General features: G+C 44.7%; 1 protein-coding gene across 1 annotated transcript in view; it reads left to right on the top strand.

Annotated features, from left to right (window-relative positions):
* The first annotated feature begins 507 nt into the window (after window positions 1–507).
* ABCC5 (ATP binding cassette subfamily C member 5) overlaps window positions 508–14,448 on the top strand; it is a 49,111-nt gene continuing 35,170 nt past the window's right edge. Inside the window, exons 1-2 of the mRNA XM_081910718.1 lie at window positions 508–637; window positions 4,480–4,662. Of these exons, the coding sequence (XP_081766844.1) occupies window positions 4,534–4,662 (129 nt within the window). The 5' untranslated portion in view covers window positions 508–637; window positions 4,480–4,533. The remainder of the gene's footprint in view (window positions 638–4,479; window positions 4,663–14,448) is intronic.

Raw genomic sequence — 14,448 nt, 5'->3', positions numbered from 1 at the left:
TCCCCAAAACCACCGCGCGCGCAGAGACTGCAGATTAACAGCGACAGCAGGTCTACGGAAGCGAGCCCCACAGCACCCCATTCAGTTCAATGGGACCCCATTACCAGGGAAAGCGCGCATGGGTCCGCGCAGCTCAAAACCGGCTCGTGCCATTTGCATCTCCCGCTGCAATATACCTCAGAGTCCGAGCTGGGAACCCTCCACCCTCCCCGGACACGTGCGCCGCCCTAGGGGGTGGGAAGCGCACGTGTGAAGCGCTCAGAAGAACCCGAGAGGCGCTCAGAATGTTCAGGACCCGGCCGGCGAGAGGAGAGGATAAAAGTGGGAGGAGCCTGCGGGGAAAGGAGCCGGCTTGCCGCCCCGCGCGCTGCCTTGTGGGATGCGTAGTCCCTCTCCGCGGCCCGAGCAGGGGCACAGGCAGGGAACGCGGACTACATCTCCCGAAGCACCCCGCGAAGGAGGGGAAAAGAAGACTCTGCTGGTGTGGTGGTAAGTGGTAGCGGACTGGGCTGCCTGCGGGTGCCCGCGCAGGCGCAGTGCGACTGAGGAGCCGTTCTGAGGTTCTCGGGCTGCCTATTGACCCCAGTTGTGGCTCCGGGGCCGCTGAGGGCTGTAGAGGCGCTGTCGCTCAAGCCAGGTAGGAGGGCGGTTATTCAAATGGGGGGGGGGCGATTATTTAAATTGGGGAAATGCCCCCCTCTCCTCACAAGGCACTTGAGGAGGGGGGGGACGGCTTAAAGGAGGTTTGTTCTCCTCAGAAGCCCTTTTTTGGGGGGGTCCAGGGGTTGTTAAGGGGAGCTCAGGGGTCGTTTTTGTGAGGGGGGGGTTATATATATATTTTTTGGGGAGCTGCTCCTGAAGACTTCTCTCCACCCTGGACTCTGAGCGGAGTTCCTTGTAAGGAAAAGGTGGAGGCTGTTTGGTATTTTTTTTTGGGGGGGGGAGTGTTTTGGAAGGTGCGGGGGGGGGGAGAGAAGGAGGACATTTTGAAAGAGATCCGCCGGGGAGGCGCCCTTCTCTCCCTCCCCCCCCTCAATACCTTTGACTTTGGGCTGGGGTTTCTTGTTTGTAATTTATTTATGGGAGGGGGCGGCGGCCTATGAATGCATGAGACATTTCGTGCGGGGTGGGGTCAGGATTGGAAAGGGGACATACATATCTATCTATAGATTTGCATATGCAGTCAGAAGATTAACAGTACCAAAAGGACGGCCTTCCCTAATTGCTGATGCAGCCTCGGTTCCAGTAAGAAGTGGAAGCTCATTTCCTCCTTTCTTTCTTCTCCCCCCAAGCAAAAAAAAAAACAACAATAAAAAACCTCCCCCTCCCCATCATTCCCAGTTTATTCAGGAGCCTAGATTCGTTTCTTCCTCTTCGTTTTGCAAACTTGGGCAGTTCCTTGTGCCACCCACGCTCTTCCTCATCGAGACCTTTGGGGTAGAGCCTTGAAGGGGGCAGTGAAACAGACACCACTTTCCTTAAGTGGGGAGGGCAACTGGGGGGGGGGAGGGCATTGGGAGTCCTTCTGAAGGGCTGGCTGACCACTTCTGGGCCTGTTTCCTTGGGAAGGAAGGCCAACCGTGCTCAATAGTGACATAGGCTGGCTCTCAGGTAAGTGGCTGGCATTAAGATCGCAGCCTTACTCTCTAGTAAGTGCGATTCGGATTGCACTCCTTGAATTTTTGTTTGTAACTTCTTTATGGAGGCGGCGGGGGGGGGGAGCCTATGAATGAATACAGAAATTGGTGTGTGTGTGTGAGAGAGAGAGATTAGAAGGTGCAGAGTCAGACCTGGTGTTTTTCCTCTCCTGCCCTACCAGAGGTTTAGGATGCTCCCTCCCTTGCACACTCCTGCAGAACAGCACATCTTTCTACAAATCTAGTGACAAAGGACTTTCCTGTTCTCCCTTTTCATACAGAATAATGATTTTTCAGTCATCCAAGTCCTCCCTCTTTCACTTTGCTGTGCTTTTTAAAAGGCGGTCCCTCACCCTCTTCAGGTATCTGCATGGAAGTGAATGGGATTGCGAAATGGCCTATGCAGAGCAGTTTACAGGTTGAGGACCCCTCCCTTGTTTACGTTGCTGCTGCTGCTGTTTTCAGTGGCAGAAGGGAGGCTGTCTAGTGCTGGGTACCTTTCAAGAGACTGTAAGGGTTGAGAAACAGAGGATAGGCGCTGCCGCTGCCGCCCCACAGTTCTAAAATTATGCATTAAAAGTGTTGTTTAAAACAAGAACTGCTTGCTGCTGTTTATAAATTGGTCCCACAGATGGTGCTGCAAACAAAGTAATGGATGACCAAGCATCAGTTCTGGCAGCACAGAGAGAGAGAGGATGCAGAATCATCCTCCTGACTACCCAGAAATTTTATAAGGGAGTGGTGTTCTGTGAATGTTTTTTTCTTGGGGGAGGGGGTTCAGTATAGATCCCTTGGAACAAGTCAAATGCAACTACCCTGATGAGCTGCAAATGAAAAGGACATTGATCTGTCAGTTGGTACCTTAGGAAAATAGCTTTTCTAAAGATCTTTAAATTCATGTGAAGACTTGTGCAGTTTTTACCAATGACAAAAATGATTATTTCATGGCAACATAGCAAGATTTGCAGACTCATGCACTCTGAGGCTGTTTCATAGATCTGCTATGATGATGTATTGTTTTTTTTTGTAAAGACTGCTTTAAATGCCCTTGGGGTATCAAAGGCAATGACACCAGATTAAGGTGACTCCCCCCCCCCCCACCCCAAGGGATGGCTTTATAGACAGTTGATTTGTTGCCATAATCTTAAAAAAGGGTGAGGAAAGGAATATGGACGTCATTGGGAGGATGAAAACATAGTAACATGAAGGAGTTCCTATGGAAGGTATAGTTGCTTACAGTGCGATCCCAACTATTTTCTACTTGAAACTAAGACCAATTGAATTCTATGGTGTTTACTCCATTACATAAGATTAGTCCTGCAGCCTTAGTGACTAATACACTGAACTTGCATTGTTGCTGTATTTGAGATACAGTGTGAGGTGCATTAATACAGTGCATTGGCTGTAACTATTGCATAGTGCAAGATAACATTCAAATGAACTTGCAGAGAATAACAGCTTGTTTCTGCATGTGCATTTCTTCAAAAGTGACTGCATCTTCTTATCCTTGCCTTAAAAATAAACCTGTTTCTTTGACAGATTTATGTGGAAAATAGATTCTTAGCTAGTTATGAGTAACATAAAATAGTTTGAGTGGGGTCCTATAAGAATAAAGATGAAACAACAGATTTCTAAAAGGAATATGTTCTTCCCATTGGGAGGATTAGAGCGGCTATTGCTATATTTGTGCAATGGCAATTATACCTTCTTTGCTGATATGGATATTCAGTCTGAAACAGCAACAATTGTTGTGAAGATTGGCACCCATAGACACTGTCCCTTAAAGTACCATAACTCCTTATAGACTAGTATGTTACAGCTGTGGACAGAACTGCAATTTGTTTTTTATGTTACCATGAGGCATAATCCCTTTTTTGCCACTTTCTGTCTGTAGGAACTTAAAGTATGTGTTTTCTTGTAGCCAACTTTGTGCCTTGTGCTGCTTAGAATAGCTGGGTTTCCATTCTTCCTAATGCATAGTTCCGTCCAACAAAAGCTTAGTTTTATTCATATTGCTACATCTTGTGCTTTTCCTTTCGGAAACATGTAGTGAAATTCAGGAGTGTGTTGATAGGTCTGTTCAGTCAAATACAGTAGTCCCTCATGACCTTTCTGTGCTTGTCAAGATCATGGCTGGGTCCTGCATGTTAAGAATTGTGAAGTGTTTTAGAACAGATGATAAAGCTATCTTCAGGCACATGGACTCCAAAAGCTGCTTCTGAAACTTGCATGACAAACTTTTTAGGGAGTAGTGTGTGTGTGTGTTTCTCTTTACTTTGAGATCACTGCTAGGCTAGTGCATGGGATGTGGCATATAATCTGCAGCAATGTTAGACACTCAGGTATATATAATCTAATCGCCCAATGGCACCTTAGACCTAGGTTACAGTAGCCACAATGGAATGTCTTGGCACCGCTGCCCCCCAATTCATGATGGTGATGATTTATACCATTTCTATACCACTTTATATTGTAAAGAACAAATCTCAAAGTGGTTTACAACACATTAAAACGTCAAATAAAACAATCCAGAATAAATCAAATTCAAGCTTGAAATAAAATATTCCAGATCCTTCTCAAAGTGACACTTTGCTTTCCCCAATCACCAACCTGGCATTAAGAGATCTGTGTGACAGCAGTTGGACCCGTACCAGTCACAAAATGTGCCTGGCGCTTGGCTAATTTCTGACATGGATCTGCAGGTGGTAACGGAAGGCTAGTAGCATGGTCATATTTTGCTATAGGATTCAAAAACTGCAATCCAAGCTTGTTTAAAACATCCTTTAAGAAGATACGGGGCATGATGATTCTAATGCAAGATTGCTTTGTCTCTTTTTCCTCCAGTTTTCTGTGTGGCAGATACATTTGTTAACCCTGGCGTTAACAGAAGGAGAAGATGAAAGATATCGATCTAGGAAAAGAATATGTTATACCCAGTCCTGGGTATAGAAATGTGAGGGAGAGAGGCAGCCCAGGCCAACATGAAGAACAAGATGGGCTGAATTACCGGCAAGACAAACACAAGGTCAGGAGCTGTGATTTTTGTCTTTTGAGTGACAGCTTTTGGAACTGCCTAGTTTAGCAGCTTTAATTTTATTGCGTCAGCTTCATATTTATAATGAGAACATATGAAGAGCCTGTAGAGGTCCGGAGGGTGGCAATATGAGAACAGGCTTTCTCTGTGGTGGGTTCCCACTTGTGGATTGTTCTCCCCAGGTAGGCTCACTTGGCACTTTTGTTACATATGTTTAGGCGCCAGGCGAAAACATTCCTCTTCTCTCGGGCCTTTGGCTAATTAAACCCATCTGTGGCCTTTTAAACTGGTGTGTTTATTGGTAATTTTTGTTACTATGTTATGTATTTTTGTGTTTTTATATTTTAAATTGCCATGTGATCCTCAGATGAAGGGTGGTATAAAAACCACTGATTTTATTAAACCACTGATTTAATAAAAACAAACAAGCAAACAGAATTTCACAGTTGCTGTCACAGAAAATACTGTGTGCCAGCTTCCAGTAGATTATGTGTCATGTAGTAAAGAGACCTGTGATGAGGATACACTCACACAGATCATAGAATTATATAATTGTTAAAAACTTCCAAGGAAGGAGAGTCCTTGGATAGTAGAAACTTTCCCTGTTGTCTGCTTGAATGAAATTGTTGGTCGTCACTGGCTTATTTATATGCTATTATTATTGGTACTCGTGTATCCTTGCTGATGGATTTGCCTAGTAGAGTCAGATTTGTGTGGCAGCTGCTTTCATTAGTTTTCCCAACTCTTGTTACCCAAGATCTTAAATGGAGGTGTGGTAGATTGAACCTTGTATGTCTTGGTGCTGATGCTTCATCACCTGCTTTTTTTAAAGCAATGCACCCTTCTAATCATGCATGCACCTGTGGAATGTCAACCAGTTTGCTCTTGATGTGTGGCAGTCAAAGTAGTATGGGTTAATTCATAGACACCCTGCTTATTGCAGGTAGTTAGGCTGCTTTGGGGATGTGGGTGGCGCTGTGGGTTAAACCACAGAGCCTAGGACTTGCCGATCAGAAGGTCGGTGGTTCGAATCCCTGCGACGGGGTGAGCTCCCGTTGCTCGGTCCCTGCTCCTGCCAACCTAGCAGTTCGAAAGCACATCAAAGTGCAAGTAGATAAATAGGTACCGCTCTGGTGGGAAGGTAAACGGCGTTTCTGTGCGCTGCTTTGGTTCGCCAGAAGCGGATTAGTCATGCTAGCCACATGACCCGGAAGCTGTATGCCGGCTCCCTCGGCCAATAAAGCGAGATGAGTGCCGCAACCCCAGAGTCGGTCACGACTGGACCTAATGGTCAGGGGTCCCTTTACCTTTACCTAGGCTGCTTTGAGATGAGCATATTATTTAGAACCATGAGGATTTCAGTGAGTGTGGTTGTCCTTTCATATTCATAATTAGAATGGTAATAGCAAGGGTTTGGAATCCATTTGTGTCCCATGAAGTGTTGAAGTTCTAATAGGCCTTCTGGTTTCTGGAGGCTGTATGTAGCCAGGGGATACTTTTACCTACTGAGGGATGGGTGATTTTTTGAGATCTTCTGTGAAAAGTGCTGGTAAAATGGAAAATCCTTCTTCCTGGGGAAACCCAGCCAGATAGGCAGGGTATAAATAGTAAAATTATTATTAAAATTATTAATACTTATTAGAAAAAAGTTCATGATGCAATCATAAGAAAACCAAATTTAACCAGTGAACACTCTTGGCTAATTGTGATTTAGGGGTAGTTTATTCAATGAGAAGAATCAGATTTCATGCAAACAGCCGTGCATTTCATAGATCATATTAGTGCTGACTCTTCATTGTACACATTTTATGAAATTCTAGCCCTTGCCTTAAAAAAAAATCTGCATCTTAATTAGGAAATAGGGTTTTACATAAATAATAAAATTGCCCTGGAAATTGTCTGCTGTCATTCTGCTGCTCTACCACTGTTCTTGCAATGTGTGCAGCCTAGGTTGGGGGGGGGGGGGAAATCCAATTATTTTTGTGGGAGGCCTAGTAGTAATTTTGACAGGGATAGATACTGTGCTTTGCAACCAGATGCATAAACAACAGCAACAAACCAACACTCTGGGAAACTTTGGAAAAGGGTAATGTTAACAGAAAGCAGCTTATGATTGCATAACATGATTGGCATGTTGCTTACCTAATTTTTACCTTTTACCTTACCTAGTTATGGCTGCTCTGTGCATGAGAATTCCTATTTTTATATGATAGAAAATACTATACCCAAACACATTGAGTCTTGTTAGTGGGAGCCCTCTTGCACCCCAGCTGAGCCATAGAAAAAGGCTGTGTTGTCCCAGCCTGCTAGGTGCTGGGGTGAAACCTCCTCAGCTCTTGCGGCAATTTCACCCAGGGCCTTGCAGGCTGAGGCCAATGCAGCTTGTTTTTTCAATATTGTGGTATATCACCAGACCAGTGTTTGGCTGGTGATACACTGCCATTGTTGTAAACAAAAATTGCCCCTTTCCTTTATGGGGTATTCAAGAGCCCATATAGAGTCCTTACATAGGTTCCCTATTGGTAGGAGAAGATAACAGAGGCCAACCAGAGAATATTGAGAAGCAAAGCAGCTAGTAAGCTTGATCTTTATTGATCTGTTGCAACAGGGTGCTCCCCTCACCCGCAGGAGAGAGGAGGAACCCAGGAAAATGGCGCGCAAGGCCTTACAAAGACTTTTGAAATCGCCACCCTTTAGATCAAGACCACCCCCAAAAACATCATACATACATCACAGAAGGGGTGTAACCTAAGACCACTCCTCAGATACATCACACCTACATCACCAAAAAGTCTTAAAACAGAAATTTGAATATTGTTTTTCTCCTGTCCTTGTTTATCTCCTGTCTGGCGGGTTACTTGATTGGATTTCCTGGGTAGCCTGGCCAGTCTTTTGTAATGATAAATACTTAGTTCCTGGGCCATGTCACAGGCTCACACCCTATTCATATATTAAATGTGCCCTTAAGACAGGATTTGTGAGGAAAGAGACAATGGGGAGGTTTCCCACTTTGACCTTGCAGAGAAAACATTTGCTCATTTTAGGAATCAAAATGGTTCCAGGTCGGTCTTCCTGTGCTGATCTATGTACATGCTTGGCTAGTACATTTATGAACATTTCCATATATCTAAGACCATAAAATTCCTGTCACACCATGTGGAAATTCTGAATATGTTTGAAATGTTGAATATTGCCCAGCCCTATAACACTCTTACTGTGATGTGAACTGAGCCAGGGCTGCATCTTCTTTTTTGTTGCATCTGATGAAGATGCAGCTCTGTCCCATAAAAGCTTATGCTGCAATATATATGGTGCTTTTGTGCTGCTGCTCCTGCCCCCAAATGAAGGAATGTGTTCAAGTGAGTTAATGGAAAACTCCCCCTGCCATTGTTTTTTTAAGCAGGTGCCCCATAAGAGCTTGGAACCTCAAAGACTGCGCTGTGGGCCATAGTTTCAAGTGCAGTGTCAGCTCTTAGCTTCTCCTTAATGCTATAGGCTTCCTGTTGTTGTTTGTGACTCAGCAGAATATTGCTCTCATTGTTAGGGGAAGTTAGAATGCCTATGTTCAAATGCTGGTGGTGACCTTTCACTAAGCTGGTTCCACGGGTGAAATTCAGAATCCAATAGTCGCACTTAACTGGCACATTTCTGGTGACAACAGTGTTTCTATAGGCAGGCATCATTCTCTTTAAACTACAAGGATTTGAGAGCTTGCAGCCATTGTAGTCTGATAGCTCTTCAGATTAGTTTATGTCCTAGCTTGGGTTTATGCATTGTGTAACATTCTCAGCAAAGAAGCTTGAAGCAGCTAGGGGTAGTTGCCTGTGGACTGTGCAGCTAATGTAGCATATTTTTAATGTTCTCTGCTCTCCTTGAAGGCTTCCTTTATCATAATCTGGCCAATTGAACGTGGGTCTGTTAAGTATCTGCGAACAATGTTTGTGAAATTGTGGAGGAAAGAGTTTAAAAAGAAGGTGTCGAAAGCATGGATAATACAATATCCATTTCTAGATACACACATCAAGAGAGCTGCAATTGTGTTGCAAAAATGGGCTGAGCCAAACATTTTTCAAAATCAGAATTAGGGGGTTGTATCCAACAGGGCTTCCCCTTCTTTCATCTGTGTCCTCCTCCCTATTTGCTCCAGAGCATCTCCCAGCATTTTGGAGCCAATTTTGCGGGTGTGTGAGGGCATCAGAGGAGACTGAGTTTCTGGATTTAAACTGATCTGGTGCTAATTTTTACTCCCCTTCAACTAACTGCCTTGCCACTCAACCCAGAACAGAGAGTTTGGTGGCCCTGTTAAAGTTTAAAAAGTGAAAGGATTATCCAGTGGAGTGGGAGGAAATATCCTCTTGGTATCAGCAATGAAATTTATAAATTTAGCTGGTCTGCTTGTGTCCTTTCCACTTCACAGTGTAGGCTACACAGCCTTTTGTCATCATTCATGCTTGGAAAAATGTTGGGCCATGACAGTATGCTCTCCCACACTTTATGTTCCTTGTGTTCAGAATGATTCACAAGTAGCATTTTCTTGCCTGAAACAAGACAGGAAATCAGTCTTGATATGACCTGCTGTTACCCTGGAGTTTTCATTTGAGCTCTCCAAGTCTGTGCAGCAACAGGAAAAAAGAGGCTAATCCACATAATGAAATATTAGAAAAGAGATTGAAAACACAGTATCATAATGCTGTCTTATAAATCTGGGGAATGCTGTCTCTCGAATACTGTGTATACTTCTGATGGTCCTAATTAATTATGTTGGTTCTAAATACTGTATTTCCCACACCTGTCCATTTTCCATTGGGGTACCTTATTACCATCTTCTTTCCCCATGATGTTTGCAGTGCGGTATATAAAACTTGCAAAGCTATTCTTATAGTATTATTTTTATTCCTACCCTCACACAACACTTGACCGTCTGTTTTCAGTTTTCTATTGTGTTAGACTCTCGATAAATAAAACTGCAGCGTGAGAGGCAGCTTCTTGCCCCCACAAGGCAATGCCATATAATCACTGGCTTGCCTCTGCTTCATAGCACTCCTGGAGCTTGCCCTTACCGTTGCAATTTCTATCATCTGCCTAGCCTCCCCTTCAAAGCTATCCTGTTAACTCCCTTTTTCTTGCAGAACTATTGTTCATGCCCTCTTCTTTTTCAGGGTGTCTGATCTGTACTTGCCTTCTCTTTTCTCCTCCCAGCTGTGCCAGGCAGCCACTAGGCGGGTCTTGTTGTTTTCTGTCATTGGCAATTCAGGCCCCTCCTGTGTCCTTGCAGCCTAGCCTTCAGATGCCCTTGGTGGACAGAAGGCATTTCTGCATCCCATGGAGTAGACATGGGAAATGTTGCAATAGGGCGGCCTTGCACATTCTTTCTTTTTATTTTTTTAAAAAGCAAACCCGAAACTTGGCTGTGGCCCTCGTTGAAAAACAAAAGTATTAAATTGTCACTTGAAATAATGAAGGGCCTTGCTAGAAGGATAAAAGACATGTAGAAACGAAGTTGCTGAAGTGATCAAACTCTTGCTATTCTTTCCTCCAGGCTACATGTTTTTTGAAATTTATTGCAACTAAGCCTTTTTAACACCTTGCTTGGCAAGGAAGTCCACAAATCACACAGTGTGAGGAGAGACTGTGCAAGGAACACATTATGTAAATGTGCTGAATTGAGTAACTATTTGTGAGAGTTGTATTCATATTTTACGTCAGTGGTTTTAGGGGAGCATGTTGCTGAAGAACCCTAGAAGTTTTGCTTATGTTAGGCAAATATTTAAAAATGACGGAGCTTTGCATAACGATGTGACAGTCTCTTTACTGCAGTCTTCCTCAACCTGGTGCCCATCAGATGTTTTGGGCTACAACTCTTATCAGCTCCAGCCAGCCTGGCCAGTGGTTAGGCATGAAGGGAGCTGTAGTTCGAAGCATCTGGAGGGCAGGATGTTGTGGGAGGCTGCATGAATGTGTTGCCCACTGCTGTCTTGACTTCTCAATAATTAGAGGACTCAAATACTCCTAGAGTTGTGATACGTTGCGTACTATGACCCCAACCCCTGATCTGCGAAGAACAGCCCTGCATAACATTATTGATTGTTAAATTTCACTGTGCTTCTGGCAGACACATTGCTGTTCTTTTCATTATTCTTAACTGCAGGGACAAATAGTGAGCCAGATACTTACCGGTAATTGTGTGACTGTAGAAGTGCAAATAAGTTGGTACTTAATCCAGTTTGGTGAAGCTCCTGCTAATTCTCTGCAAACAAGGAGTAAAATGGACTGGATTCTCTGTACTATGGCTGATGAAAACTAAATATTCAGAAAAGATTGTAATGTTCTCTTTGAGTTGCATTTCATTAAAAAATATCAGTAGAGCTTTTGGATTACACATCAAGTAATTCAGGGAGGAAATGCAAGTTGCTCTTGTGGGCAGCCAAAACTCTGTTCTTAGAGTGTATTAAGTTAATTGTAGAAATAATGTAATAATTAAACAAACAATGCATAATTCAGTCTTGTCAGCAACTATGAGGGCACTAAAGCGCTAGCTGCAGCTGTACCCTTCCATAATGCAAAATCCTTGTAAAATAATTTTTTAAAGATAGATGGTGGTTTCTTTCCACCACCAACCAGAGATTATACATTGCAATATATATGTATATTGTGAGCTGCCCTGAACCTCAGCCTTGTGTACTCCCCCCTCCCTGGCTGTGAGGGGGAGATCAGAACCTTCTAGTTCCACTTTAGTTTAACTACAGTTTAACATTGCCTCCAAACCCTAAGTTGTTGTTAATCTTAATCAAAGTATGCTAAGACCGTTACTTAATGGTTTGGAGTTGTCTTGTTTCAGCAAACCATAAGTTAACGACAGTTTATGTGGTTCTAGGTGGCAAGATGTGGGTAATCTTAAAGGGTAATGGGGGCAGGGCTAGGAGCATAAGAGCCCAGGGTTGCAGGTTCTGAATATTTTTACAGTGCAAATACATGCTTAGGAGGTGCATGCCATTTATACACTTTAAAATGGAAGAATTGCAGGGGTAGATGCTCTTTTTCTGCATGGTCCCCCACCCGCTCCACCGTGGCTTGAAGACCAAAGGAACACTATTCATACCTGCATTAATGGCCTGTGACGCCTTGAAGTAAGGATGAGAAATGCGCTTGTAGCTGTGTAGTAATTGTTCATTATGCTGTTGTGGCCCAGAAATGTTTAAGGATTGATGTAGTACTTCCAGGTAGAAGGGCTCCTTTACATTATTTTAGGCTCTTTGTTAGTTGACTTTGTGACATGACTGGGGGAATTAATTTATTTTATTTATTAAAGTACTGTACAGTCGTACCTTGGATCTCAAACACCTTGGCTCCTGAAGAAATCGGCTCCCAAACGGTCGAAACCTGGAAGTGAGTGTTCTGGTTTTTGAATGATTTTCAGAAGCTGAAAGGCCGGAGCAGCTTCTGATTGGCTGCAGGATGCTCCTGCAGCCAATTGGAAGCCACGCCTTGGTTTTCAAATGGTTCCGGAAGTCGAACAGACTCCTGGAACGCATGCTGTTTGAGAACCAAGGTACGACTGTATTTACATACCACCTATTGGGGAATCTCAGGGCAGTTTAGAACAAGATAAGAAAATATACTAACATTAAAATACAGAAAAATAAACAGGCATACAATAAAAATATTGTTTCACGCCACCCGAGTCTCCAAGCATTGTAAGATTCCAGGGGTTCCAGGTGCTTACCCAGAGTTCATGTTTTCTTCAGAATGAGACACAGTGGAGTCTTTATGATATATGGTTTATTTACACATATATACAACACACATACACACACGTATATGTACATATGTATATGCATATACGTACATACACACATACCCCAAGGGAAAATCCATACCCACTGCCTTGTGGAACATCTTTGGGAGAAAAAAAACTAAGGAGTAAACCCTACACAGATCCATTTTAATTTGTTGGAAGCTGCCCATAGAGGTTGGGGCAACCCAGTCAGCTGGGTGGCATATAAATAATGAATTATTATTACCGCTACTACTATTACTGCCACCAGTCTCTGCAGCCACAGCAAGCATTATGATTCTTCATTGGTTTGGCTTCAGCCCCAGAGGCGCACTCCATTGCCTCTTGAGACAGGTGATTGTTAACAATACAAACTGATCCTATGACTGAGGGGTTCACAGCATTAACTGTGATGGTTCAGAATTTATCTGGTTAAATTCCCCTGGTGTGTGTCACCTGCTGACGTCAGCTCACAGCTGGGCGGAGACAGAAGCTGGGCGGGACAATCCCTGTATTGTTCAGTTCCCCTGTGATCCTGAGGGGAGAAAGACGTACTCTCTGTGTATCTGAGAGAGAGTAATGGCGGCCAAGAGTGATGGACTTTAATGCTGTAATGTTTGAATAAAGAGCTGTAAATAGACGGAGCTGTCTATGTGTGCTTACAAGAAGCAAGACTGCTTTACACGCTGTGTTCAACTCTGCTAAGCCGTGACCTGAAGGGAGCAACAGTGGCGCAGCTGTGAAGAAGTGTGCCGGACCCGTTATAAACTGCTGATTGGGATCGTAAAGCTGTCCCCGGTCGCGGCCCCATCGATCAAGGGAAGATCGATATCTCTCCGAACAGGTTATGGAGTCAGAAAACGCTCGTAAAGCAGTCGGTGTGAGCTCCAGGAACGCTTTGAAGTCAGCGTGGGTGCCGGAGAGCAGATGATTCATTGCCTGCTTCCGAGAGACAGTGAGAGCTTCTGATACACAAAGAGCTAAAAAGCAGCCAAAAGCTGGGAGCTGAGACGCAGCTGAAATATCGTTTCTCCACGGAAGGGAGGGCCGGAGGAAGCTGGTACGGAGTAAGTACAGCTTGGGGCACCTTGGGAGAACGGGAGAAGATGGCCAAATGCCAGAATATACCGCTGGAAAAGCTCACTCTAAAGAGTTGGGCAACGTGGTCCAGACAAATAAGGGGATGGTTCTTGGTCGAAGGGCTCTGGGAAGCAAGTCAATGGGAGCCAAAATCATCACCCCTTGGCCGGCCAGCAGCTGGAGCAGGAGATGCAAGCTGTGGGGCTGTGTTGGCTGAAGATAGCCAGAGGCTGCAAGAGCTAGAGATGCTCAAAGCATGCGTTGATGCATCACTGAGGCCTCATTTGGAGGGCGTAACGACAGCGTGGGCTGCCTGGAATTTGCTGAAGGGCTTGTGTGAGGCATCAGCGAAAGGCCAGAGCCCAGGAGAGGCAGAAGGATGCCCAGAAAGCCCAATGGGGGCTGGGACAGTGTTGGGGAGCTGTTGTAATGCTTCTACACGTCTGTGTGATGGACTGAGTCCTGGAGAGGCTGGACTGGCAGGCCCTGTTCCCGACGTCTTGGCCTCTAGGAGTGCTAGTGAGCAGATCGGGGGGGCGAAGAGTTCCAAAGGCAAGTTTAAACAACTTTCCCTTTGTGCTGAAGCAGAGAGGAGCTTCAGGGGGGGCCGGGCTGGTGGGAGAAGCCGTTCCAGAAGGAGGAAGGCCAGGCCAGCTGGGAGGAGCCCCGGGCAGTGTTTTTCCACTGGAGTTCAACGTCGGCGTGGCAGTTGCCCCCACCGGAGCAGAGAGCCGATGCAGGATGTTTGCAAAGATTTTTCCCATGGGAATCAGGCAGGTTTCCATGGCAACAGGCCTGGGAAGACAGGCAGGCGTGGAACTGAGCCAGGTGGTCGTGGTAAACAACAGGAAGAGTCTTATCAGGTTTCTGCGAATATGGCAGTGTTTGAAGACGGCGGAGTGGAAAATTTCCAGCTCAGCCTT

Source organism: Podarcis melisellensis, assembly GCF_964234715.1.
Source record: "Podarcis melisellensis genome assembly, chromosome: 5".
Taxonomy (NCBI): Eukaryota; Metazoa; Chordata; class Lepidosauria; order Squamata; family Lacertidae; genus Podarcis; species Podarcis melisellensis.
Note: the sequence above shows the minus strand (reverse complement) of the source record. Positions and strands in the feature narration are given on the sequence as shown.